At 47.7% G+C, this 16,492-nt stretch overlaps 1 protein-coding gene across 5 annotated transcripts in view; it reads left to right on the top strand.

The window, feature by feature from the left end:
• The window catches only part of LOC144503876 (receptor tyrosine-protein kinase erbB-4-like), a 1,146,325-nt gene that overhangs the window by 672,586 nt on the left and 457,247 nt on the right, over positions 1–16,492 (top strand). For all 5 annotated transcript variants that reach the window (XM_078228891.1, XM_078228890.1, XM_078228889.1 and 2 more), the window contains exon 5: positions 4,951–5,016. In XM_078228891.1, coding sequence (XP_078085017.1) covers positions 4,951–5,016 — 66 coding nt within the window. The remainder of the gene's footprint in view (positions 1–4,950; positions 5,017–16,492) is intronic.

The raw sequence follows: 16,492 nt of genomic DNA, 5'->3' as shown, positions 1-16,492 counted from the left end.
TTTGTACGAAGAATACAATGCAGTGTAGAAAAAAACCATGTTAAACTTCACCAATATCTTATAGCTCTGGAAATACAATCGTCAGGGTAAAAGGACCAGAAATTTGAAAAACTGAATTTTTTGCTGGAAATATGTCACGTGGGATGCACAACAGCAGTATGTGACATAGGGACTGTCATTTACTATGATCTGCACTTAGAATTTAAAGGAATAACATTGGAAATGCTAATAGCAAAACTGGGAATGTGACAAATTGTAGTGAGAGTGATGAAAACATGCAGGAGGATGTGCATAGGCTAGCCTGATGGTCAATTGGATAGCAGATGCAGTTAAATGTAGACAAGTATGAAGTAATACGGAAAGCAAGGAAAGGAAATGCATCTTTCATGGCAAGATTTTAGAGGTATATTAGTGTGAGAAGATAAACGTACTCACAAGTGACTGCACAAGTAAATTGAAATCATAAGAAAATAAAAGCGATGCTTGGTGTTCTTAACATAGCACACAAAAGCAAGACGGTAACGTCAAATTGGATCTGAGTAAGGTTTTCTGCTGCATAAATTTTAAGCACCGATTATATTTACAAATGAGAGACAATGAAAGAAAACAGGAAAGACAGAAGGAATATTTTTAACTAACAAGGTAATAAGTATGTTGAACAGATTCCTGGTGACCCATCATATAGGTTCAGTGAGGTTTGATTGGGAAATTTTATTGTCTCCTAAACCAATTGCCAATTTCCTTTGTAAGTTACTTGAAGGACAGGCCATGTGAAAATATGTTGAAAGAGGACAAGAGTAAATGAAGACATATTTGCTTTCCGTGAAGTGCATTAACATTAAAATGCATTTTGAACAAGCAACTTATATATGCGTGGCACAAATAAACAGATGGTGTGGAATGACAGCAAATTATACCCAGACGATGCCAGCCAGCCGCAGTTTGCCGAGATAATTACCTTAAATGAACTCTAATGCAACAACATCGTGACACTTAAACAAGGCCTGTGACAAGATGTGTAATTACAGCAATAACCTTTTGAACCCATCAATGAAACAACAGAGATATCATTTTGGAGAAATCAAGGGAAAAATGACCCTAAAGAGAACAAACCTCTGAAACTTGTGCAGTAAGCAACAGCAAAAGAGTGCACTATAGATGGTCTGTGACCTTTTAACACCAAGCACCTGCGGCCTGCTTTTATCTGGTGCAACTGGATGTCTATATCACAGAATTGCTTAGCACAGAGGGGGGAAGCATTCGGCCCAGTGTGCCTGTTCCAGCTCTTTGAAAGAGCTCCCCAATTAGTCCCACTCCTTTTGCTTCATTCCCCATAGGCCCCGGTGTAAAAAGAATGAATATTAGACTCAGATGCACAGACTGCTACTGACGAAAGTTGACGAGCAGTCACAAGCTGAGTTTTACACAAGAACAATTGCCACATTTCTATGTTCAGACGGCTGAACGAACATGTAAATCATCACTGAGAAAACCTCGCCAAAAGATGTAGGAGGTTTTCCTTGACTTGTCTGCAGACATGATGATTTGGGCAAGTGGAGGATGGTTGATAAGTTTTGGCCTTTCTTTTCAACCTTTCCCCAATATTTTTATGAAATCGTTGGAAGTGCATCCTATCCAGAAGAAAATTATAGAACATAGAAAAAATACAGCACAGACAGGCCCTTCGGCCCCCAAGCTGCACCGGTCATGTCCCTACCTACCTAGGCTTATATATAGGCTTACCTATAACCCTCAATCCTATTAAGTCCCATGTACTCATCCAGAAGTCTTTTAAAAGACCCTATCGAGTTTGCCTCCACCACTACTGACGGCAGCCAATTCCACTCACCCACCACCCTCTGAGTGAAAAACTTACCCCTGACACCTCCTCTGTACCTACTCCCCAGCACCTTAAACCTGTGTCCTCTCGTAGCACTAAATTATAGTGAATTTAGCTAGCGTGCCCATTTGCTAGAACAATTAATGGGGTTAATATAAGAATTTACAAAATAGGAGTGTGAGTGCATCATATGGCCCCTCGAGCAGTTTAATAAAATCATAGCTGATTCTTTGCTTCAACTCAACCTTTGCACCTCATCCCCATATGCCTAGATTCCTTTGGTGTTCAAAAATCTATTTATCTCGGTCTTAAACCACAACTACAGCTCCCTGAGATGGAGAATTCCAACGATTCACAACCCTTTGCATGAAGAAATCCCCTTTGTCCCAAATGTAAAGGTCTGACACTATGGGGTGAATTTTACCATTCCGCCCACCACAGGAATCGGAGCGGGCAAGGGGGCAGACCATGGAAATTTGCTTTGACCTCAGGTGGGATTTTACAATTTCGGGACGAGCACAGGTGTAAAATCCCGCCCTATGACTCTGGGGTCCAGACTCTCTAGCCAGGGGAGCAACCACTCAATATCTGCCCTGTCAAACCCCCTGGTCAAATTAGCTCTGATGGCTGTTTAGTGTCCAATTGTAAGACAACACTTCAATCGTTTCTCATCAGTGATTCAATGCAATGAGTAACTGAACTACAAGGAACATTTAAGCGGTTATTGGATAGGCACATGGAGCACACCAGGATGATAGGGAGTGGGATAGCTTGATCTTGGTTTCAGATAAAGCTCGGCACAACATTGCGGGCTGAAGGGCCTGTTCTGTGCTGTACTGTTCTATGTTCTATGTACAAGGTGACCTGCTGAATTACAGAGGAGTCCTACCTGTCCGGCTGGAGATACCAGCTCTTAACAATCTAACTTACCAGCATAGTGCCCTGTCTACTAAAAGGAAGGTCAGTGTTCCTCACCACTTTTCCTTGTTTTGGCAGCCCCTTCCCGCTATGCAGAGGTAAGTAATCTGAAGGTGCTTAGTGTCCAGGCACTTGCACATAAGAATGACGTTAAGGAAAGGTGTTGATCTGCTGCTGGTACCTGTGGAATCAAATCCCAGTATCAATCAACAGATTCAAGAGAGAAATTGTTGATAAAAATTCCAGCCACGGTTAACATGTAAATAAAGCATTACTCACGAGCAACTGAAGTCATTCACTGACATGGCATCTAGCAGATGGCCCAAAAAATATGCTGGATTTCAAATGGATAATTAAAAATTTACCTCAGGCAGTTACTGGCCTTATCCATCTCTTCTTGCTGTTGGTCCTCTCCCTGGGTTCCTGCCTGTAAACCACCTTCAGCTGTCCTGTTCCATGGAAGTTGCGATAAAAATGACAAGCTATCGTCTGTTTTTTTGTGGCTTTTATTGCTGGGGATGTATTGAATTCCTAAACCATTTAAACACATGTTGCAAGGCTCCATGAGGACATTCTCCAAAGTTTACCTCAACATTAGGTTAATCACTTGAAAATCAATGAGTGTGATCAGATATACAGATACTAATCAACATCTCTTGCTGAGCACAAACAGTGAATGTAGGCTCTATGTATGGAGAATCTTTGATCCTTAAATATATCTGCAATTCGGAAAAGAAATGGAGCTTCCAATAAAGCAGGCATTCGGAAAGAGAAAGAACTTGTATTTATTTTGTGCATTTCACCTTGTCAGGTTGCTACAAAGTGTTTCAATAGTATAACAAAAACTCCAAATTAAGGCAGGCCATTTGGCCTAACTTATCCCTCTATTGCTTTCTCCCTCACGTATTTATCTAGGCTGACATTCCAGTGCTATGCTGAGGGAGCTCTGCACTGCTGGAGATGCCATTCCTCCATTGAAATATTAAACCGAGGCCCCATTTTGCTCTCTCAGGCAGATGTAAATGGTCGCAGGACACTATTTCAAAAAAGAGCAGGGTAATTCTCCCCAGTGGCCTGACCAATGTTCATCCTTTGGTCAACATCAACAAAAACTAGACACTCCGCTCATCATCACTTTGCTGTTTGACTTAGAATCATTAAAGAATCCCTACAGTGCAGAAGGAGGCCATTTGGCCCATCGAGTCTGTACCGACCACAATCCCACCCAGGCCCTATTCCTGTAACCCCATACATTTACCCTGCTAATCTCCCAACACTAGGGTCAATTTAGCATGGTCAATCAACCTAACCCGCACATCTTTGGAATGTGGGATGAAACCAGAGCACCCGGAGGAAACCCAAGCAGACACAGGGAGAAAGTGCAAACTCCACACAGACAGTGACCCGAGGCTGGAATTGGGTCCCTAGCACTGTGAGGCAGCAATGCTAACCACTGTGCCACTGTGTCGCCCCGTTTGTGGGAGATAGTTGTGCACAAAGTGGCTCCTACATTCTCACAGTGACTGCACTTCAATAATACTTCACTGGTTGTAAAGCATGTTGTGGCTTCTGAGACTAATAAAGCTGCTGTGTAAATGCAGGTCTTTTTTCTAATCCAAACTGTTTGTCTCAACTCCTCCCTGTGATAGAGAGTTCCACATTCTTACCACTCTGGCTAAAGATGTTTCTCCCGGGTTACTTGATTTAATAGTGACTGTCTTATAATTATGTTGTCAACTCCCACACAAGTGGAAACAACTTCTCCACATCCAAACTATCAATCTGTTCGTAGTTTTGTACATCTGTATTGTTCATCGCTCAGTCTTGTTTTCTAGAGAAAAAGAGCTTCAGTCTGTTCAGTTTTCCCTGAAATTTGTAGCCTCTCCATTTCTGCTCCTCCTTGATATCACTTTCCCCAGTACTTCTTCATCCATTTTATAATATGGAGACTACGACCAGCACTGTGGAAGTATCTTCACCACACATACTGCAGTGGGGCAGGAAGATGGCCCACCACCACCTTCTCAGGGGCAAATGAAGATGGTCTCGTTGACGATGAGCACATCCTGGGAATTAATGACAATGAAAGTACTTTGAAGTGAGAATGAAGTGTCTTCACCATTGTAAGGTAGGCCAATGTGTTTGGTGTGCAGACACTGCTAACTTGGAGTCATTGTGGTTACTGTGTGTAGGTGGGAGATGCCACAAGTCGTGCAATGGCCGATGCTGGGGACCATCAGAGAATCAATGTCAGACTCGTGAGTATCTTTCATGAAACATATTTTCAAGTTGAATTTAAATAGCGGGCCTGTAGATATCGCTTGCTCATTAACTCAAGGTTGTTTATAAGATTAGATCCTTGCTTAGTGCAATTGCATACACAGTTTTTATTACATCAAATCCACAGCACAGGCTGTTCAAGCCAAGTGACCTGAGCTGGTCTTTGAATGCCACATAGTTGTCATGAACAGTAAGGTGTCCAGATATAGGCCACAGTGTAGGAAAATTGACACAACAGCTTTATCAAAAGTTAATCATCTATTTTGAGGCAAAAGCAAAATACTGCAGATGCTGGAAATCTGAAGCAAAATGGAAAAGTATGGAAATACTCAGTAGGCCAGAGTTAATGTTTCACGTCTGTGATGCAGTTTAAAGGAAGGGCCGTGGACCTGACATGTAAGCCGATATTTTATGACCTCGCTTGGGCGAGGCTTGTAAAATCCCACCCTAGGCTAACGGACAATTCCGTTTTGCGAGCCTTGCCCACCCCCATTCCAGGGCGGGCGTGCCGGTAAAATTCCAGCCTTTGTCTATGTTTTCTCACTGCAGATACCAGTTGAATATTTCCAGTTTTTTCCATCATCTATTTTGAGGGTTTGCTTTGTAATTCACAACCTTCAGTTTTCCAGCCTCAGCTGATTTAAACACTGAACAGGAGGTGAGCACTGGGTGCAAAGAGACAAATATTTTATACACGTAAGGATTGAATGAATGATTTTCTCGAAGAGGATGGGTTAGCTAAAGTGAATGTAAACAAACCAAACGAGCATTCATTCATTCACTCCTCAATAGATGGAATGTAGCTGAAACCTCTTTGACTCTCCATATGAAATGTGCGGTGACTGTTAATATAACACACAAGAATTTAACTAATGTGCCCAAAATAGAAGCTTAGAAATGACAGCCGCATTAGTATGCGAAGGCTGTGTTTGTGTAACATTACATTATTCACTGTTCATTAATGGGTGGCTTTATTTTATTATTTTAAGCCACATATTTTGAATACATCCATTAAAGTAGTGAATAAAGTAATTAATCTAAAGTTTCCAAACAATGCAGGCTATTCATGCACAGTCATTGGCAGACTGGACATTTCAATCTTAAGTCATTTGGTTATAAAAATTATAAGCTATTTGGATGCAACTCATTGTGAAAAATAACTTCTGCAGACGATTACTCTCCCCCATTGCAAATCTCACTCTCAGCATTTCACCGAGGCTCGGAGGGGAAGCTAACTCGGGATGAAGTCTTCCACTTTGATTTTTTTGAAGTTCTCCTTTTTGCAGTAGAATTGGTAGTTACAGCACTGCTCTGGGAGAAGCTGTGAAACAGACTTTTGTTCAAACTGGCAGTCTAGGAAATTGAATTCCTCTGACATCAGGTGGGAAGACTCCAGTGGAGTGCATCGACTGTAAATTAATCCTGCGCCACGTTCTCCCATTTTTACCACGCCCAAAGATATTTGCCACAAGGTTCTAGAAGCTTCCTGACTCTCAGGTTTTACAATTACGTTTTCAATTGGGTCACAATTTGGACAGGAAAGGAGGCAGCTGGACCATATTCAACAGCGATTGCTGCAAATCTGACAATCAGAAAATTGGTGTCCGTTGAGGAATTGGACAAGTTTTAAATTCTGGGCCTGATTTTACCATTTTCATTCTAAGTGCAGAATCTGGGCGCAATTCAGATCCGACTTGGAAATCTGCTTTCAGGCGCCCCCATTAACACTCAGCCTGAAAAGAATCGCGGGTCTGAATCGCACTGTGGGTGGGGCTTATGCGCCTGAAACGATCAGAGCTCTGAACTGCGCATGCGCAGTTAGAAAAAAAATTTGAGAAAGCGCGCCCGTGTCAGATTGTTCCCCTGCCACAGAAAGCGGCCGGGAGCAAAAAGCGGGAGCGATGGCTTCCACAGACATCACTGTCCCCCTTATCCACCCACCTCCCGCTACCCAGACTGATCGCGACCGTCTGCTCCATTCCCCCCCACCGATCGCCTGCAGAGTGGCAGCGGACCCCCCTGCCCCCCCTCCCCCCACCAGAGATCCATTTCCCCCCCCGACCAGTGAGCGATCGGCCTCCCCCTCCCCCCAACCACGAGAGATACATCTTACCTGCCCCCCCGCCCCGCCCCTCCCCCACCACCCCACCCAGAGAATGATCTGGCCTCACTCCCCTTCCCCCCCCCCCCCCTCCCCGCAACCAGAGAATGATCTGACCCGCCTCCCCCCCCGCCCCGCAACCACTGATCTGAGTCAGGGAGCTGTTGGAAGCTCTGAACTTGCCTCTTCAGCAGCTGGAGCGCCCGATTCAGACTTTTATTCAGCATGTTCATTTTGGCGCGATTCCGAATCGGCGAACGCGGTGGTAAAGGGGGAAATGCTGATAAAGTTGGGCGGGCAGTTCATTAATTCTATTGAAATACATGCAAATGCATTTAAATCACCGTTGCACCCGTTTCGGGCGTGAATCGGATCGCGTCCATTCCCGAGTCTCAGGAAAGTGGCCATCTGCGCGGACGTGGGCGCGGATCGCGTAAATGGCCTCACACCCGACTTTACCATGTTTTCGCCAATGGTAAAATAGGGTCCTCTGTGTTGAATGGAAAGAAGCCTCACAGCATTGTGCCTACCCCAGTCCAACGCTGGAATCTCCACAACACGTATTGAATGGAAGTCCGGCTTGTTTCACCCTGCCAGGTCATCACCTGGTGAGGAGCAACTTCTACCTCAGGCAGCTGTCTCCTGAGGTGGTGTGACCTGTGACTGCTGCCCTGCCCATTACCTTGGTTATAACGGATCCCTCTGAAAGCACAGCTCTCCCCAGAAATGCTACAATGAGCGAACTGGATATGAAATGTTCACACCTCTTTCATGCAGGTCTGTGAGATATTGTTCCGTTAAAGGTGAGGGTGATTTCATTCACCATGTGTAGTTTCGCAATTTTTAACCACACAAACCCATTGCCATCCATTTCTCACCCCAGGTTGGATAGCCCATATTCTCCCAACTTTTTGCCAGTGCTCGGATGTGAAGGGGTCTGATTTATCTGCAGACCTCCTTGTTGGCAAGTGCCTGGTCTCTCCCCACTCGCTGCCTCCACAACAATATTGCAGCAAGCAATCATTCATAGTACCGGGAATTGCCTGCACCCTTTCAAGCTTTGGTATATCGCTGCTGGACTCCAATATGCCATGCCTCTGTACCAACCTGTCAGTATTGAATTAAAACGGTTTGTAGCAGAATAGAAAGAGTCTGTATTTGGAATAATGTCTTTCAAAGTTCTTCATAGCCAAAGAAGTACTTTTGAAGTGTAGTGGCTATTGTAATATAGGGAAACAAACAGCTATTAGCTAAAAAACCAAAGCTCTCCCCGGCTATTCTTTAAAAAGTGCCATGGGGTCTTCTATAATCACAGGGCTTCAGTTTAATGTCTCAGCCATAAGATAGCACCTCTGACACTGCAGCACTTCCTCACTCCTGCATTGAAGTATCAGCCTCACTTATGCGCTCAAGTTCTGAACTGAGGCCTGTACCTATGAACACATGATTTAGAGGTGAGAGTGCTAGACACTGAGCCAAGGCTGAACCAGTCCAAACACAGCAAGCCAGGTAACCTCCTTCTGCACTGTAACAATTATGTGATTCTGTGGAGGAGATAACATTCTCCTTCATAGGCCCTCATTGAGCTCTGACTCATTTTGGGATCTGCTTTCATCTCTATGCTGAGTGATGAATCCCGAATGCATGGGTTAAGGTACTCGATGGTGTCCCAGCATTAATGTTAGCACTGCTGCCTCACAGCACCAGGGACCCGAATTCAATTCTAGCCTCGGGTCACTGTCTGTGTGGAGTTTGCACGTTCTTCCCATGTCTGCGTGGGTTTTGTCCCGGCTCCGGTTTCCTCCCACAGTCCAAAGATGTGCAGGTTAGGTGGATTGGCCATGCTAAATTGCTCCTTTGTGTCCAAAGATGTTTAGGTTTGGGTGGATTAGCCATGGTAAATGGGTGGGATCGTGGGGATAGGGCAGGGGGTTGGGCCTGGGTAAGATGCTGTTTAGCAGCGTCAGTGCAGACTTGATGGGCCAAATGGCCTCCTTCTGCACTGTAGGAATTTATGATTCTTATAATTGTACTCAATGTGTGTCAGACTACAAAAGGTTAGGAAGTAGATGAAAGGTTGAAATGTTCTTGTGCATTCATAGAATTCATAGAATCCTGCTGTGCAGCAGGAGGCCATTTGGCCCATCGAGTCTGCACCGACCACAATTCCACCCAGGCCCTATCCCCATAACGCCATGCATTTACCTTGGATAGCCTCCCTGACACTAAGGGGCAATTGAGCATATCCAATCCACCTAACCTGCACATCTTTGGACTGTGGGAGGGAACCGGAGCATCCGGAGGAAACTCACGCAGACACAGGGAGAATGTGTAAACCCCACACAGACAGTGACCCAAACTGGGAATGGAACCTGTGTTCCTGGCGCTGTGAGGCATTAGTGCTAACCACTGTGCTACCGTGCCGGCCCCTGGAAGGCATGGGAAACCATTAGTGCCTGTGTCTGAGCAGTGGCAGCCGATGCTTGGTGGTCAAGTATGTGCAGTAGTTAAGTTTATCTCTTGGAGTGGATGAAAGTAAGAGGTTTTTGTAATATGAAAAGCCCCATTTTGTTCAATAATCCTTTTCATAGGTTAGCTGCACCTGCCTCTCACCCTTTAGCGTATCACAATCTTCAAAATGTCCACATCTAAAAATGTGCCTCGTCAACTTTCGTTCTTATTTCCCTGAACCCCATTTCCTAACCGTAGTCTACCTTTCATGTTTGGTTGAGCAACTTCTGTCTGACTCCTTTCTTGCCCCCGTGCTCCTCAGTGCCAATTCCACTGGACTTCCTCTCGTGGACTCCCAGCCCAGAGATGAGCCTGGAGAGCTGAGATGCTGCCTCACACCCCATGTTTGGTTCGTCAAAGAAAAGGCGGAGGGTGCGGGCAGAGCGTCTCGAAAGCTGGGAGTTGGCATTTTCCCAACTGCAGTGGGAAACGCGAGTTTGCGTGCCAGCCAATCCCATGCCGCTGAGGTGCCTGCACACTGACCTTGCAAAGTTGGGCACAATGGCAGGCACAAATCTAACTGCTGGATTGTTGAAGTCTCTCACCATGTGTAATACACTATTAATGAGCATGGGGCGGCACAGTGGTTAGCACTGCTGCATCACAGTGCCAGTGACCCGGCTTCAATTCTGGCCTCGAGTGACTGTCTGTGTGGAGTTTGCACACTCTCCCCGTGTCTGCATGGGTTTCCTCCGGGTGCTCCGGTTTCCTCCCACAATCCAAAGATGCGCAGGTTAAGTTGATTGGCCATGCTAAACTGACCATTAGAGTCAGGGGGACTAGTAGGGTAAATACATGGGGTTACGGGGATAGGGCCTGGGTGGGATTGTTATCGGTGCAGGCCCGAGAGGCTGAATGGCCTCCTTCTGCACTATGATTCTATGATTCCTGGTCTTGTATGTAGCCTGCTTTTCCTGTGAACACCACATTCACTTTCTGCAACACTTTGTCTGCCACATTTTGTTGATAAAACGCCTACTGTTATAAAACTGTCATGCAACAATGCATTGTCATGGTGATCTGCCAGTAATGAATAGTTTACTCTCATCAATTTATGCAAATCCCCTTGACAACGATCCCAGATCCCAGAATTTCTCTGGACAATTTAAATTGCTGGTACCCAGAATCACTTATGTTGCTCTTTTTTGTGCACGATATTCTGTTGCCTGTATCTCAGCTCGCATCAAGCCCCATTCCTCCATAGCTCGCTAACTTAAATTGGTTCCCAGCCTCCATTTTGAAAATGATCATCCTTGTTTCCAAATTCCTCCATGGTCTTTCCCGAGGAAAGGTGTAGTCACAATGGTGGGGGCTTACTATATAGACCACCCAGCGGGAGATAGAGGAACAGATATGTAGGCAGATTTTGGCAAGGTGTAAAAGTAACAGGGTTGTTGTGGTGGGAGATTTTAACTTCCCCGATATTGATTGGGACTCACTTAGTGCTAGGGGCGTGGATGGGGCAGAGTTTGTAAGGAGCATCCAGGAGGGCTTCTTGAAACAGTATGTAGATAGTCCAACTAGGGAAGGGGCCGTACTGGACCTGGTATTGGGGAATGAGCCCAGCCAGGTGGTCGATGTAGGGGAGCAGTTCGGGAACAGTGACCACAATTCAGTAAGCTTTAAGGTACTGATGGATAAAAATAAGTGTAGTCCTCAAGTTAAGATGCTAAATTGGGGGAAGGCTAATTACAACAATATTAGGCAGGAACTGAAGAATGTAGATTGGGGGCAGATGTTTGAGGGCAAATCAACATCTGTCATGTGGGAGGCTTTCAAGTGTAAGTTGATAGGGATTCAGGACCGGCACATTCCTGTAAGGATGAAGGATAAGTATGGCAAGTTTTGGGAACCTTGGATAACGAGAGATATTGTGAGCCGAGTCAAAGAGAAAAAGGAAGCATTTGTCAAAGCTAGGAGGCTAGGAACACACGAAGCAAGTATAGAATACAAAGAAAGCAGAAAGAAACTTAAGCAAGGAGTAAGGAGGGCTAAAAGGGGTCACGAAAGAGCATTGGCCAGGAAAATCCCAAGGCTTTTTATACATATATAAAGAGCAAGAGGGTAGCCAGGGAGAGGGTTGGCCCACTCAAGGACAAGGGAGGGAATCTATGCATGGAGCCAGAGGAAATGGGCGAGGTATTAAATGAGTACTTTGCGTCAGTATTCACCGAAGAGAAGGACTTGGTGGATGATGAGTGATGCGCGTCAATAAGCACATGGAACCAAGGCTTCGGTATTGAAGGCTTTAATAAAGTAACAAGGGAACTACTAACACGAATACACCAGTTCAGACTGAAGGGGTCCTGCCGGAGCAGGGGGTCTTATACCTTGCCACCGGAGGCGGGACCCCACTGGAATGTGCCATGATAACTCTTATAACAGGTAAACACCCTAACCCAACAACATAGTACAACCCCCACAGTAACAACACCCTAGCCCAACAGTAACATAGTAACAAACCCCAGTGGTGAACCAACGATGGTTCACCACATTCACCCCTCCTTTAAGAACAAAAGGTGGCGGGGTGGACGAAAAACAGGTCATATAAACAGACAATAACAGAAAAATCACAGGATTCACAAGTCCAGACGGTTTGGAGGACCGCACCGACGCTGCGATCTCCTCAACACCGGTTGCGAAACCGGAGCAGGTGCCGATCTCTTCAACACCGGTTGCGAAACCGGAGCAGGTGTTGAAGAGATCGGCACCTGCTCCGGTGGCGCTCTTTCCAAAGCAACGTCTGGCTGTCCCCTCAAGGACTCCCGGGCCGGCCGGCCCTGGTGAGGCGATGGTGCAGGGGATCCTGGAACGTTTGGTGGTAGTGGTGGTGGTGATGATGATGGTGGCGCCGATCTCCGAGTCTCAGGCAAGCTGTACATGGGAGTAAAAGTGTTATGCACTGGTCCCGGTGCTGACCGCGCCACGTCTGGGGAAGTAATGAGGAGTAGTGGATTCGTGACTGGGGGAATAGGAGCGACAGGAGTTGCTACGTCCCCTGCGGGCGCCAGGTCTCTAATGGAGACAGTGTCCTCTCGCCCGTCAGGATATGCCACATAGGCATACTGAGGGTTGGCGTGGAGGAGTTGGACCGGTTCGACCAAGGGGTCGGACTTGCGAGCCCTCACATGGCGCCGCAGAAGGACGGGTCCTGGGTACGTCAACCAGGCTGGCAATGAGGTCCCCGAGGACGACTTCCGAGGGAATGAGAACATCCTCTCGTGGGGAGTAGCATTGGTTGCCGTACACAGGAGGGAGCGGATAGAATGGAGCGCATTTGGAAGGACCTCCTGCCAACGGGAGACTGGAAGGCCCCTGGATTTCAGTGCCAGTAGGACAGCCTTCCAGACTGTAGCATTCTCCCTTTCCACCTGTCCGTTACCCCTAGGGTTGTAGCTCGTGGTTCTACTAGAGGCAATCCCGAATGAGAGCAGGAATTGCCTCAAGTCGTTGCTCATGAACGACGAGCCCCTGTCGCTATGAATGTAGCAGGGGTACCCGAACAGGGTAAAAAGTTCACTGAAAACCTTAATGACGGTGGCAGTTGACGTGTCCGCACAGGGGAAAACAAACGGAAACCGGGAATACTCGTCTATTATATTGAGAAAATAGACATTCCGGTCCGTTGAGGGAAGGGGGCCCTTAAAATCCACACTCAGCCTCTCAAAAGGGCGAGTGGCCTTGACCAATTGTGCCCGGTCTGGTCGATAAAAGTGTGGTTTGCATTCTGCGCAAATCCGACAGCTTCTAGTCACTGACCTGACATCCTCCACCGAGTAGGGCAGGTTGCGGGCTTTGATGAAGTGATAGAGTCTGGTGACTCCAGGATGACACAGATCATTGTGGAGAGCCTTCAAGCGGTCCTCCTGCATGATGGCGCATGTTCCGCGCGAGAGGGCATCCGAGGGCTCATTGAGCTTCCCTGGACGATACATAATATCGTAATTATAGGTGGAGAGCTCAATTCTCCACCGCAAGATCTTATCGTTCTTGATCTTGCCCCTCTGTGTGTTACTGAACATAAACGCCACGGATCGTTGATCCGTGATCAGGGTGAACCGCTTACCTGCCAGGTAATGGCGCCAGTGTCTGACTGCCTCCACAATGGCCTGAGCCTCCTTTTCCAGCGCTGAGTGCCGAATTTCTGGGCCTTGAAGGGTGCGGGAAAAGAACGCGACGGGCCTGCCTGCCTGGTTTAGTGTGGCGGCTAGGGCGAAGTCAGATGCATCACTCTCCACCTGGAAAGGGATGGATTCATCCACCGCGTGCATCGTGGCTTTCAAGATGTCGCTCTTCAAAACCTTGAAGGCCAATTGGGCCTCCGGCGTAAGTGGGAAGGTCGTGGACTTAATGAGCGGACGAGCTTTGTCCGCGTAGTTGGGGACCCACTGTGCATAATATGAGAAAAACCCGAGGCATCTCCTCAGTGCTTTCGTGCTAGCGGGCAAGGGAAGTTCAGTGAGTGGGCGCATACGGTCTGGATCAGGGCCAATGACCCCGTTTTCCACCACGTATCCGAGGATGGCTAACCTACGCGTACGGAATACGCACTTCTCCCTGTTATAGGTCAGATTCAGGCGAGATGCAGTGCGCAGAAAGTGTTGGAGATTCGTGTTGTGGTCCTGCTGGTCATGGCCGCAGATGGTGACGTTATCCAGGTACGGGAAGGTAGCCCGCAACCCGTTCTGGTCCACCATTCGGTCCATAGCACGCTGGAAGACCGAGACCCCATTGGTGACACCAAATGGAACCCTGAGGAATTGGTATAGACGACCATCCGCCTCAAAAGCCGTATATTGTCGGTCCTCTGGGCGGATGGGGAGTTGATGGTAGGCGGACTTAAGGTCTATGGTAGAAAACACTCGGTACTGCGCAATCTGATTGACCATATCAGAAATGCGCGGGAGAGGATACGCATCCAGCTGCGTGTATCTATTAATGGTCTGACTATAGTCGATGACCATCCGAGGTTTGTTCCCGCTTTTGACTACCACGACCTGCGCTCTCCATGGACTAGCACTGGCCTGTATGATCCCTTCCTTGAGGAGCCGCTGAACCTCAGATCTAATAAAGATCCGGTCCTCAGCGCTGTAACGCCTACTTTTAGTAGCGATGGGCTTGCAGCCAGGTACCAGATTTTTAAAAAGGGATGGTGTCGTGATCTTCAGGGTGGATAAATTGCACGCGGGGCGCTTTGGGCAATTTGGAGGCTGCGGCTGATTCCCTACTGCCAGTGAAGGGAGTGGCCCACCGTACTGTAGGATCACACTCTTCATGTGGACCATAAAGTTTAGTCCGAGGAGAATTGGCGCGCAAAGGTGAGGTAGCACAAGGAGCCTGTATTGCTCGTAAATTGTGCCCTGTACCTCAAGAGTTACCATACATCGTCCTTGGATCGGTACAGACCGGGACCGTGATGCCATGGAAATTGTCTGTTTGGCAGGGAGAATCCGGAGTCCACACCTTTTAGCAGTTTCAGGGTGTATGAAACTTTCGGTGCTTCCACTGTCAAACAGACAATTCACAGTTCTGCCACTAACCTTTACCTCCATCATAGAATGTTCCAGTCTGTAATGCCTGGTCTGATCCAGAGAGATCGACGCCACCGTTGGCCCCTGGGCGTCACTGCATGCTGCCGATGTGGATGCTGAGGACCCCTGCTGGTCGCTGCTGCATGCTGCCGATGTGGATGCTGAGGACCCCTGCTGGTCGCTCCTAGTCGTCGTGGACCATGATGGCCGCCCCCATGAATCGCACGTGGGCGAGGGCGCCAAGCGCAGCGACTCCTGGTGGTCTTCCTCCTCCTCTGTCTGCCACGATGGCGCCGTCCTGAGATCGCACGTGGTCGGACCTCGTGGGTACTGCGACGCCGAAAGAGATGGTCTCCGTTCTGGAGGGTTACAAGCTGCACTGCCGTTTTTAGGTTTGGACCTGCAGACTTTGCCGTGGTGGCCTTTTTTACCGCACTGGCTGCAGATTGCCGTTCTTGCCGGACACTGTTGCCGTGGATGCTTGGCCCCTCCACAAAAATAGCATCGCTGGCCACCTGGAGCTGCCGCCGTCGTCGAATCGATCTGGGAGCGCGGGTTCGCGGGGCGAGGAGGGAGCAGAGCTTGCTCCAACCACGTTGACTGCACGTGGTCCTCGGGGTACAGCGCCAAGCTCTTCGACGCCGCCTCCAACCTCACGGCCATCCCCATTGCCTGGGTCAAGTTGAGTTTCCCCTTTTCTAGCAATTTAAGCCTGATGTACGAGGACCCTACCCCTGCTACGAACGCGTCTCGGGCGAGGTCGTACATATACTGTTCGGCAGAGACGTCCTTACAGTCGCAACCCCTGGCAAGCTGCAGGAGCTCATTGGCAGAATCCTCCATGGTTTCGCCCGACTGCCGACGTCGTGTAGCGAGGAGGTAACGAGCATGTATCTCGTTGGGTGGCATAGTGTATCTTTTCTTTAGGAGCTCGACGGCACCCTGGTAAGTGGGAGCTGCACGAATGGCTAGGTAAATCGTGTCGCTTACCCTTGCGTGGAGGACCTGGAGTCTATCACTGTCCGTAGTGATAGCTACCGAGGCTGCCAGGTAGTCCTCAAAGCACTTCCACCAATGGTCGAATGTGTTAGCTGCACCGACCGCACGTGGGTCCAGTGTCAGACGATCCGGTTTTAGAATCTGTTCCATACTCTCTGTTTTTTTTTCTTCTTGTTGCACAGTTGTGAGTTTTCTGTTTACTTTATTAAATTGATGCGCGTCAATAAGCACATGGAACCAAGGCTTCAGTATTGAAGGCTTTAATAAAGTAACAAGGGAACTACTAACACGAATACACCAGTTCAGACTGAA

The sequence above is a fragment of the Mustelus asterias genome, chromosome 14 (assembly GCF_964213995.1).
Source record: "Mustelus asterias chromosome 14, sMusAst1.hap1.1, whole genome shotgun sequence".
Lineage (NCBI taxonomy): Eukaryota > Metazoa > Chordata > Chondrichthyes > Carcharhiniformes > Triakidae > Mustelus > Mustelus asterias.
Note: the sequence above shows the minus strand (reverse complement) of the source record. Positions and strands in the feature narration are given on the sequence as shown.